Source organism: Nannospalax galili, unplaced genomic scaffold (assembly GCF_000622305.1).
Source record: "Nannospalax galili isolate Female #2095 unplaced genomic scaffold, S.galili_v1.0 scaffold471, whole genome shotgun sequence".
NCBI lineage: Eukaryota > Metazoa > Chordata > Mammalia > Rodentia > Spalacidae > Nannospalax > Nannospalax galili.
The window spans coordinates 420,540-432,679 of NW_008330333.1; the positions used below are offsets into that span (position 1 = coordinate 420,540).

General features: G+C 48.8%; 1 protein-coding gene across 2 annotated transcripts; it reads left to right on the forward strand.

Annotated features, from left to right (window-relative positions):
* The first annotated feature begins 4,180 nt into the window (after nucleotides 1-4,180).
* Tbc1d24 (TBC1 domain family member 24) lies at nucleotides 4,181-10,893 on the forward strand. Of its 2 annotated transcripts, XM_029569794.1 has the most exons (8): nucleotides 4,181-5,251; nucleotides 5,906-5,923; nucleotides 6,425-6,583; nucleotides 7,485-7,548; nucleotides 7,872-7,967; nucleotides 8,394-8,625; nucleotides 9,016-9,186; nucleotides 9,796-10,893. In XM_029569794.1, exons 1-7 carry the CDS (start codon nucleotides 4,287-4,289, stop codon nucleotides 9,168-9,170), a joined length of 1,689 nt encoding a protein of 562 aa, XP_029425654.1. In that variant the 5' UTR covers nucleotides 4,181-4,286; the 3' UTR covers nucleotides 9,171-9,186; nucleotides 9,796-10,893. The 2 variants fall into 2 exon arrangements, with proteins under 2 accessions (XP_029425654.1, XP_017656813.1); XM_017801324.2 differs by lacking the exon at nucleotides 5,906-5,923.
* The last annotated feature ends 1,247 nt before the right edge of the window (nucleotides 10,894-12,140 follow it).

Below are 12,140 nucleotides of genomic sequence, written 5' to 3' on the forward strand. Positions count from 1 at the left end.
GATGTGTTCTAGTAGATAAAATATCGAGCCTTTAAAAGGAAGGAAATTCTGGGCTGGGTATGGTGGTGCACATCTGTAATTCCATAGCTCCAGAGGCTAACATAGGAGGCTCACGACTTCAAAACCAGCTTGTACTACATAGTAAGACTTTGCCTCCCCCATAACTCCAAGGAAGCAGGCTGCCTCTAGGGCCAGGAAAAAATGGGGAGAGTTTCAGCTTGGGTGGAACCATTCTGGAGGCAGACAGTGACAATGGCTGCACAGCAATATGAAATGTACACTTAAAGTGATTAGAAAGGGGGCTAGGAGCTGGGTGTGGTGGCACACACCTTTAATCCCAGCACTTGGGAGGCAGAGCAGGCAGATCTTTGTGAGCTGGAGGCCAGCCTAGTCTACATAGTGAGTTCCAGGCCAGCTGGGACTACAGGGAGACCCTGTCTCAAAAACACCAAAAAAAAAAAAAAAATGGGAGTGGGGGGCTGGGGAGATGGTTCATTGGATAAAGTGCTTGCTATGCAAGCATGAGGACCTGAGTTCAGACACCAGAACCCACGTAAAGCCGGATACAATAGCAGACACCTGTAATCCCAGCAGTACTACAGTAAGATGGGGAGCAGAGGCAGGAGGATCCCCAGAAGCTCACAAGCCAGCCAGCCTGAGGTACGTAGCAGTGAAGCAACCCGAGACCCTATCTTAAACAGGGTGGAAAATGAAGACTGACACCCCAGGTTGTCCTCTGAACTCTTAACATGTGCTGTAGAATACCCATGCATTCACAAATATTTTTTTAAATGGTTAAAATGGTGTTTATGTATATTTTACCACACAGAAGAATCATAGCATCAAGGTGTTTTTCTCTAGACAATCTTACATGCTATGATTTACATTATAATTCTTTTCACTCAGAAGCATTTTTTTTTCTGTTTTCAGATGTATTTTCTAGGTACAAGAAAGACCAGAGTGGTGTTGACATTTACCAAAACCCACTAAAGCAGACCCCTGGGACATCTCTGGACATTTGTACCATCCCAGGCAAAAATGTCAGCCCAGTGTGACTTTTGGGTTTGTGTACACGGCACAGGAGCCTTTGGTGGAAGCTGTCGAACCCAAAACAGTGGGTTGTTCCAGCTGCCCTTCCGTCATCTGTTAGTAGATTTCCCCCTTTTCTCTTCCTTTCTCTTGGGGCCAAGCCCAAGGCCTTGTGCATACTAGACAACTAGACAAGTGTTCTACCATTGAGCTTCATCCCCAGCCCTTCTTTCTTTTTTTTAAGATTTATTTTTATTTTTAATTATTTGTATGTCTGTGGTTATGTGCACATGAGTGCAGGTGCCTGTGGAAGCCAGAGTATCAAATTCCCTGGAACTGGAGTTACAGAGGTTGTGAGCCTCTCAATATGGGTGCAAGAAACCAATGGTCCTCTACAAGAACAGTACATGCTCTTAACTACTGAGCAGATCATCTCTCCAGCCCCTGCTTGTTTGCCCTTTAGATAGGATCTCCCTGACCTTGAACTTGCTATGTAGTCTAGGTGAACCTTGAACTTATGAACTTACTTTTGCCTTTATCTCTGAAGTGCTGGGATTTCAGACATGGATACCACCAGGAGCTTGTCTCACCCACTTCTTTTATATGTTCCTAAATCAGAACAGCTGCCACTCGGGTGAGACAGCATCAACTCCCCTGAGACTTCTGGCTCTAGAGGCTCATGTGGAGGCAGAAATGTCTACTTTTGAAACTGAAACCTTCTACTTGTCACTCAGAATTTACTGCTGAATTATAATCCCAGGCCTTGTTCTCACCTCTACCAATGATTCCTCCTGGAATTACCTGCTGGGAATTTACTTTTCAAGTTGACCACTTCAAGAATTATTTTTAAACTTAATTTATTTACTCAATATGTATCAGTGTTATGCCCACATGTATGTAAGTGTACCCGTGTTGTGCAGTGCTCGACGAAGCCACAAGAGGGTGTCAGATTCCCTGGAACTGGAGTTACAGTTGTTACCTGCCATGTGAGTACTAGGATTCAAACCCCAGTCTTCTCCAAGAGCAGCCAGTGCTCTTAACCACTGAGCCATCTCTCCAGCCCCTACCTTCAGGAATCTCAAGTCCTGCCTTTAAAATCTCTTCCAGAGATGTAGAGGATCAGGCTTTTTCTTTTTCTTTTCTTTCTTTTTTTTTTTTTTTTGAGATAGGGTCTCCCTGAAACCTCAGCTGACCTGGACCTGCAACTCACTATGTAGACCAGGCTGGCCTCGAACTCACAGAGCTCCCCATGCCTTTGCCTCCCAAGGGCTGGGATTAAAGGCTTGTGCCACCAAGCTTGGCCTTTTTTTTTTTGGTCTTTTTGAGACAGGGTTTCCCTGTAGCCCCAGCTGGCCTGGAACTCACTCTGTAGACCAGGCTGGCCTGGAACTCACAGAGCTTCCCCTGCCTCTGCCTCCCAAGTGCTGGGATTAAAGGCATGTGCCACCATGCCTGCCTTTTTTTTTTAAGATTTATTTTTATGACTGGAGAAATGGTTCAGGGTTTAAGAACACTGGCTGCTCTTTCAGAGGTCTCAGATTTGGTTCTTAGGACTTACATGGTAGCTCACAACTGTCTGTAACTTCAGTTGCAGGGGATCTGACACCCTCTTCTGGCCTTTAAGAGCACGGCATGCATATGGTACACTTATAAACACACAGGAAAAACACGCATACACATTTAAAAAAATAAAACCTTTTTAAATTAATTATTTAGATTTTATTTCTTATTATGTTTGTATGTGGGTGGGTATATGGACATGAATGCAGGTACCTGCAGAGTTGGAGTTACAGGTAGTTGTGAGCCATTAAACTTGGGTGCTAGAAATTGAACTCTGCTCCTCTGCAAGAGTTAGCCAGGTGTGGTGGCACACATCTTTAGTCACAGCACTCAGGAGGCAGAGGCAGGTGGATCTCTGTGAGATCAAGGTCAACCTCCTTTACATAGCAAGTGCCAGGCCATCCGGGGCTATAGGGAGATCCCGTCTCAAAAAGACCCCCGCCCCAAAAGGAGTAGCAAATGCTCTTTTTTTTTTTTAAATTTTTTTCCAAGGCAGGGTCTCCTTGTTAGCCCCAACTGACCTGGAACTTGCTGTGTAGACCAGGTTGGCCTTGAACTCACAGAGATCTGCCTGCCTCTGCCTCCCAAGTGCTGGGATTAAAGGCATGCACCACCAGGCCCAGCGAAAGTGCTCTTAACCTACTGGGCCATCTCTCCAGCCCCTTGTTTTCAGTTTTTATTCATATATATATTTTTGTGTATGTGTGAATGTATGCCACATGTGTGATGATGCCTGTGGAGGCCAGAAGAGGTTGTAAGATCCTCTGGAGCTGGAATTACAGGCCTTTTTGAGCTTCCCAATGTGGTCACTGGGATTTGAACTGAGGTCCTCTGGAAGAGTAGTAAGCATTCTTAACTGCTGAGCCATTCTCCAACCCAAAGCTCAGTCTTTTTTGAAGCATTTCTGGGAATCCTGTTCCTAACTTTTCATTACTTGGAACCCCATGTGGCCTGTTCTGGTAATATATGAGTTTCTGTATAAAGAAGTTATTCTCCAAAGTTAGTAATGACTTCTTAGAACAACTGATTACTTTAAATGGAAGCCTTTCTAGTACTTTCTAGCAAGATAAAGCAAAATCCAAGTCCTTTAAAATGTGAACCTTCTAGCGTGGTGCATGCCTTTAATCCCAGCACTTGGGAGGCAGAGGCAGATGGATCTCTGTGTGTTCAAGGCCAACCTGGTCTACATAGTGAGTTCCAGGACAGCTGGGGCTACAGAGAGACCTGTCCCAAAAAGATTTTTTAAAAAAGTGAACCTTCTGTCAAGCATGGTGGTACATGCCTTTACTCCCAACACTTGGGAGGCAGAGGCGGGTGAATTGGCTGTTCTTACAGAAGACCCAGGTTCGAATCCCAGCACTCACATGGTGACTAACAACTATCTGTAACTCCAGTTCCAGGGGATCAGACACCCTCTTCTGACCTCCAAGGGTATTGCATGACATGGGTGCACTTACATACATGCCCTCAATACATGCATATACATAAAAATAAAGCAAAAAAAAATTAAACTAACTAATTAAATAATAGATTAAATAAACAAAATGTCAACCATTAAATGGATGTGCTAAAATTGTTTTCAATCCTACAGGATGGTAGGCTGGCCAGCAGAAAATTGCCAGAGACAGGACTGGAAGATTTAGCTGCCCTTTGTTCCCCTCTTGGCAGCCCGGGGCCCTCCTCACACACTGGGTACCATGGACTCCCCAGGGTACAACTGCTTTGTGGACAGGGACAAGATGGACACATCCATCCAGGACCTAGGGCCAAAGGAACTGAACTTCACTGAGCTTCAGGAACTGAAGCAGCTAGCACGCCAGGGCTACTGGGCGCAGAGCCACGCCCTGCGGGGGAAAGTGTACCAGCGCCTGATCCGGGACATCCCCTGCCGCACAGTTACACCTGATGCCAGCGTGTACAGTGATATCGTGGGAAAGATTGTGGGCAAGCACAGCAGCAGCAGCCTGCCCCTGCCTGAGTTTGTGGACAACACTCAGGTGCCCACCTACTGCTTGAATGCACGGGGTGAGGGGGCTGTGCGCAAGATTCTCCTTTGTATCGCCAACCAGTTTCCCGACATCTCCTTCTGCCCTGCCCTGCCAGCTGTGGTAGCCCTGCTGTTGCACTACAGCATCGATGAGGCTGAGTGCTTTGAGAAAGCCTGCCGCATCCTGGCCTGCAATGACCCCAGCAAGAAGCTCATTGACCAGAGCTTCCTGGCCTTTGAGTCCTCCTGCATGACATTTGGGGACCTAGTGAACAAGTACTGCCAGGCGGCCCACAAGCTGATGGTGGCTGTGTCAGAGGACGTCCTACAGGTCTACTCTGACTGGCAGCGCTGGCTGTTTGGAGAACTGCCCCTCAACTACTTTGCCCGCGTCTTCGATGTCTTCCTTGTGGAAGGCTACAAGGTGTTGTACCGCGTGGCCTTGGCCATCCTCAAGTTCTTCCACAAGGTGAGAGCAGGGCAGCCCCTCGAGTCAGACAATGTGAAACAGGACATCCGCATGTTTGTTAAGGACATTGCCAAGACAGTGTCTCCTGAGAAACTGCTAGAGAAAGCCTTTGCCATCCGCCTGTTCTCCCGCAAGGAGATCCAACTCTTGCAAATGGCCAATGAGAAAGCACTGAAGCAGAAGGGCATCACTGTCAAGCAGAAGAGGTAGGCGGGCCCCAGGATCGTGTGCGTGTATGCATGTGTGTGTGCATGCATGCGTGTGTGTGCGCATGTGTGTTTATGTGTGTCTGTGCCTGTGTGTGTGTGGCTATGCGTGTATTGTGTGTGTGGAGTGGGGGGCTTTAGTGGAATGCATCCTTGAGGTCTGAGCATGAGCTTGTCCTGCCAGCCCTTGGTCTGTTTCTAGCCTGTTTCTAACATACCCGTCCACATAGAGAGAAAAATAAGAAGCAGCCAGGAAGGGCCTTTATGGTTATGACTATAGCAAGACAGGTTAGGGCCTGTTCTCCTATAGCTAAGAGGGAGACAGGATACTGCCAGGGGGTCAGAAAATGCAGCAGGTAGGCTGGCCCTCTAGGGAGTCCCAGCCCCTGCTCTTTCTCTCTAGCTCCAGGCTTCCTGGCTAGCATTCTCCTGGCTGCCTGTTGTGGCCTCCTTGTTCCTAGGGAGCAGGGTTGGGAAGAGTCATGATGTTTGACACCTGATCCTGTAGGCTGCTGTAGGTGTGGCTGCTGGCATGGAGTTCTCTTTCTCTTGGGTCCACAGGAAGGCATATCTGGGGATCAGTACCCACCACTAACCTCACCTTGTCTGTTTTATTTTTCTTCTCCGTGTCCATTGCTTCCTCCTGTTTCTCAGTGTCTCACTTTCTAAAAGGTAGGTCTGAACACACCTCAGTGCTTGACTTCTCTGCATTTCTTCTGACCAGCCCTGCCTGGCTGCTTGCTGTTTTTCAAGGCCTGGCTGGCTCTTGTGGGCTGGCTTCTGCTTGCTGCTTCAGCCTTATTGACTCAGTCACTATCTATCTGTCTGTCCATCTTTCTACCTCTGTTGTGCAATGTGCTGGTGCTTGGCTGGCAGTGAAGCCTTGTCTTGCCAGAGGCTTATTTCCTTTGTCCTGATTTCTTAGAGAAAAGTTTTTTTCCTCCATACCTTCAGGATGGGTACTCTCCCTTTTAGCAGGTGGGAGGTGGGGCTCCTGGGAATAGCTCCACCGAATTCCCCAACTCATACCTAGAACCAGGTTGCAAACTTGGCTGAGTAGGTGAGATGTTCTTTCAAGGCTAAGTATCAAATTGAAGCTCTGGGGCCTCAAGGTTCAGGTGGGGACCAGGCTGTGGTCTTTGTCAACCTCTGACCCCTCCCTCCTCTCCCCAGGCAGTTTGTACACTTGGCAGTCCATGCAGAGAACTTCCACTCAGAGATTGTCAGTGTGAAGGAGATGAGAGACATCTGGTCCTGGATCCCTGAGCGGTTTGCCCTCTGCCAGCCCCTCTTGCTCTTCTCCTCACTACAGCATGGATACAGCCTGACCAGGTGAGGCTCCAGGACTCTGAGAGGTACACCACCTCCAGGAAATCACAGCCAGAAATGAGCCTTTGAATCTGGGCTCCTGGTGAGGCCCCGCCTAATTCCATAGAGCCTGAGAATTGGGAGCCTCTTTCCTGACTTCTTTCCCATCCCACCCAGACTTTGAAAGTCATTTCTGGATACATCATAGTGCAGAGTCCCATGTAGGCATTGTGAAGACATGAGAGTCAAAGTTCCCACCTGAATTGTTGGGGAGAAGTCACATGGCTCTCTGGACCTGGCCTCTTTGCTTCTGTCACTCACCATGTCAGTCACAAGTCTGGACCAGTTTCCCTTAGTGGGGCTCTGCCTGTGTCAGATCCTGGTATTCTAGCAGGGCACACTGCCCCCTAAAACAGCGTGGCCAGGCCCAGCAGGTGTTCAGCACAACTTTGAGAGAACAGTTCACAGACTTTGGGCCACCACTCAAGGCCCTTGCCTGCAACCATACAAGCATTTTGTCATAGTTGGACTCAATCCTCCCAGCCCCAAGAGTTGCATGAGTACCACAGTGGCAACCGCAGGCTTCCCCACGTCTAGGCTGTGAAGGACACACTGAGCTTCCCTCTGGCAAGGACCTGTTTCTCTGGTTCTTGCTTCCCTATAGCTCCTGGCACTCAGTTCTGCCTGAGGAGCCATCTACTGTGAACCTTCTCCCTCGTCATACGAGGACAGCCGGCCTGACTGAAAAGGCCCAGACAGAGAACTTGGTGATGACATTGCCATGTCCTTAGTCTCTATGGACAGAGATGGTGGGAGAACACAGCTCTCAGGCATCTCTCCTCCAGACCCTGGGCCTGGGGGTTGACAGCACTAGCAGGAGGTATTGAGTAGGGCATTCAGGGTAGCACATGGTCTCTGCCCCCAGGTACTATTTCCAGTGTGAAGGACATGAGCCCACCCTCCTGCTCATCAAGACCACACAGAAGGAGGTGAGGAGTGAGGAGGGACCAGAGGAGCCCAGGTGCCTGGACTCTGATGAGCCCTAGCTCACTGGGTGGGTGCCAAGGTCTGAGTGTGGATATGGTCCCTGTGTGGAACTTGTTCTCATGCCTGAGTGCCTCAGGGGAAGACAAAAATGACCAGAGGGTACACCTGCCTAAACTCAGCCCTCTCACATCCTTTATGCCCTCAATGGTGGGAGAATGCAATGCACAGCACCCCCTAAGCTGTGACTTGGTTCCTCAGCAGATCTGAATAAGGGCATATTCCTGGGGACAGGAAGGCACAGCCTTACCCTGGTCTTTCTCCCCAGGTATGTGGAGCTTACCTGTCAACAGACTGGAGTGAGAGAAATAAATTTGGAGGCAATATGGGCTTCTTTGGAACTGGAGAATGCTTTGTGTTTAGGGTGAGTGGGGCTGAGAGTGGGGTCCCCAGTATAGGTCCAGCACCCATACTGGACCAGGGTCTTGTCTGACCTCATATGGTTACAGAGGCTCAGGAGTCAGCAGGTATTATCTGGGCACCTGGGTTCAGGGAGCTCAGGAGTCAGCAGGTGTTACCTGGGCACCCCAGCACACATGGCCTCATTTAATTTTCATTGTAGCAGTTATCCTAAAAGGGTCATCTCATTTACTTATGGTTAGACCATGAATGCCCCCAAGAACCAACAGGGCCTCATCTGCTAATGTGATATCATCTATCCAGTCCCTCACATAGGGCCTTGCTCACAGCAGATTCATGGAATGGAGATAGGCCATGGCTTTGGTGGAGCAGGAAGGGCCAGTGAAATGCCACATGCCAGAAACTCTTTGAACCCCCTCTTCACTCCCAGCTGCAGCCAGAGGTACAGCGTTATGAGTGGGTGGTCATCAAGCACCCAGAGCTGACTAAACCAACATCCTTCATGTCCTTGGAGACTGCAGCCACTCCCTCCCTCCTCAGCCACTCCATCTCTTCAGACCCTGCTGACCGGCTCTCACCCTTCCTGGCTGCTCGGCACTTCAACCTGCCCTCCAAGACTGAGTCCATGTTCATGGCTGGGGGCAACGACTGCCTCATTATAGGTGGGCACCCCCTCCCTCCACTTCAGCCTGGGTCCTTCCTGTCCTGGGAGGAGGACATGAGGGATTATGAGTAGCTGAAGCCCCTGTATCCAGCCTTTGTTGACTGGTGGTAGATGTTTCACTTAAGCCCTTGTAATGGTAGAGGAAAAAGCCTGAGTTGTTTGGGGGTGGACCAGACACGGAAGATGGAAGAAAAGGACTGGAAAACAGGTATCAACCTGGACAGCCAGGCCCAGTTCAGCTTATAGTTTTAGAGAGATGTTCATAGGCTAAGGACAGATCTCTTTACTGAGATTGCTGTTTAACAGATGTTTCAAGAGCAGTGTCAATGGGGTATCTGGGGAATGGGGTTGCTGTTGGAGTAGGACTGCTGACCTATGCATCCCACAGGGGGAGGAGGTGGCCAGGCACTCTACATTGACGGGGACCTGAACCGGGGCCGCACTGGACACTGTGACACTTTCAATAACCAGCCCCTGTGCTCTGAGAACTTCCTCATCGCTGCCGTGGAAGCCTGGGGCTTTCAAGACCCTGACACCCAGTGATGGGCCTGAGTTGACGGTGACTGAACTACCACTATGGGCTGATGGGACAGAGGCCAGGCTGCCTTTTCAGGGAACAGGGAGTGAGACACCCCCCCCCCCCAATGAGCTGGGAAGGTTTGAAGTTCAGTGGGGATGGATGTCACAGCCCCAAACCTGGCCCTGCTTGGACTGGCTGTCCCCTCTACCATGGACTTGGGCCAGGCCCCTTGAGCCCACCTGCTTCTGGGTTAGAGCTCAAGGAGTTGTGTCCTCAGCCCTATCCAATGTGAGTAGAAGACATCCTCTCCCCCTACCCAGGGCCCTGGCTCTCTTTGGAGGTGTTTTGTGCCCAACACTGGCCAGAGCTACATCTTCCTGCCCCTGGACCTCTCCTTGTGGGAGAGGCAGAGGAATCTTCTTGCCAAATGTGGGTTTGTGGTGCCCCCTGCTGGTGCTTTGAAGTATTGCTCCCCTCCTGATGGACCCTGCATCTCAGACCTCTGACTGGGTCTCTCCTCTACTGGGGACTTCCTCTCCAAAAATTAACCAACTCTGAGGTTCCCCTGGGTTATATTTGCTGCTACGGGGTAGGAGATGGGAAAGTAAGATTTTTGTGGAGTTCTGAAGTGCCCCCTATTTTTTCCAGGGCTATGGGCTGGAAAGCTGGACTTCATTGCAGTTCCACACCAGAAGGTGGCCTCTGGAGGAATTTTCTTTGACCACCTTGACCAGTCAATTCCATTTTCAGAGTCCTGCTCGGAGATGTATGGAATCACTGGGGCTTCTCACCCTCTTCTCTATCCCTGTAGCTTCCTTCAACTTCCTATAGTCTCAGTGACTGCCTGTTTCCCTTCCTCGTCATTGTAGTGGCTGGGTCCAGGCTCACCTGGACTCATAGCATGACATACTTGTCTCAGTCAAGCTTCCTTTCCTTTGCTCAGGCTCTGTGCCACCCCATTCCTGCCCACACAGCACCAGTACGAACCAGTATGACCTCCTTCTGACCCCTCTGTTGGCACTATGGCTGGCCACATGCCATGTTATTCTGTATGCTACTCCTCCCATGTGGATACCTGTGCTTCCTGATCCCTGCACTGGCCTGGTGCACAGTAGGTGCCAAAAGAAGAGCTGCCCCTGAAGACTGCAAGGAGCTCCACCTTCCCAAGACATTATCTCCCCTCCCACCCTGTGACCTCCCTCAGCTGGTCCTGAGGGTTTAGGTACACAGAAGGAGAGGAGAATCAGTGACCCAAGTGGCCATGCTGGAGCCATAAAAGCCTGGATGGTAGGAACAGGTGCCTTGTCCCTGCATGACTATGTCTGGTATGCCTCAGAGTCACCATGTGCCATGCCAATGCCTATCTGCACCTTGCACCTGATGCTTGTTCTTCCTGTGGGAGGCTCATCCTCCCCTACCCATCTATTCACATCACGTCTCAGCAGGGCCACAGTGACACAGAAGGCAAGACAGGAACCCTATGCCACTTTGGGCAGGCTGATAAACCTGCCTGGAGCTCAAGTTGCCCCCCCATGCAGTGGACTAGTCCTCCTGCCATGCTGTCTTCCAGGATAGGAGTCATTGTGAGTCTCTCTGGAGGGGAGTGGTATTGAGAGGAGCTATTGTTGCTCACCCCACAAACTCAGCAGCCCTTGCCATCCATTTCCTCTGAGCTCATAGCCCAGAGCTCATGTCTGTACCTCCAACTTTGTTGCTCATTAAACACCATCTTGGTTTTTTTGTTTCTCCTGGTGACAAGATCTTGCTATGTAGCCTAGGCTGGTCTAGAACTACCTATGTATCCCAGGCTAGCCTGGAAATCACTGCATAGCCCAGGTTAGCCTCAAAATTATGAGCCTGCCTTATTCTGACTGCTGGGATTATAGGCATTAGGCCTAGCTTAACACAGTCCTGTTGCGTTAACTGCAGGGCTCCAAGTCTAGTCTACAGCTGGAAGGCCTCCAGGACTTCTCTGGACTATGCCATCATGAGGCTTACCCTTGCATTGCCACTGGGACTTAGAAGATCTTTCAGAAGCAGATGAAGTTAAACTGAGTATTGTGTGTAGGGCTATGCAAGATTCCTGAGCAGATGGTGGATTTCTTGGCACTCAAGTACAGCTGGTTCTGTGTAGCAACTCAAAGGTCCCCACTCTGGTCTTTCTGGGGGTCCAGCCCAGGAAGACTGATTGCTGCTTAGTCATGAGTGCATTATAAGCAAAGTTTTTGCATTGTGCCCACAAAATACTCAGTTCTTTAAATTTATATTTCCCCTTTCCAGACTTTTCTACCAAAAAGTATGTGTGATTATCATTTCTTATTCTTTATCTTTTTAATCTTTTTTCCAGACAGGGTTTCACTATAGCCCTGGCTGGCCTGGAACTTGGTATGGAGACCAACATTGGCCTCCAAAGGTCTGCCAGACTCTGCCTCCCAAGAGCTGGGATTAAAGGTGTGTGCCACCACCACTATACTGAGCCTTATCACTGTCCTTATCTGATATTATGTGCTCCCACTTAGTATTTATTTTATTATTCATGTGTTTTATTATTTATTAGCTTTTAATGTTAAAAAAGTCAAAATTTGATGGCATTGTATAACAGGTTATATTTTAGACACATTTTAACATTTGTTTTTAAAACAAATATTGAACCTACTTAAGACAGTTCATTAAATAGATGTGTTAATGTAAACCATATGCCTCTGGGGCTGAAGAAAATCAGTTTGAACTTTGGGTTTGTTTGGTTTGTTCGAGACATAGTTGTCATATAGTTAAGGCTAGTCTTGAACTTACTGTGTAGCTGAATCTGGCGTTAAACTCCTGATCTTCCTGGCCCCACCTCCAAAATGCCAGGATTATGGTATGTGCCACCATGCCTGGCAAAAAACACTTTATTTTAAAAATAATTTATGATACAAAAGTAGATGTGTGTATTTTAGTTTTAATCATTGAACTAAAATTTTTCCTTTTTTTTTTTTATTTGTCTTTTTTGA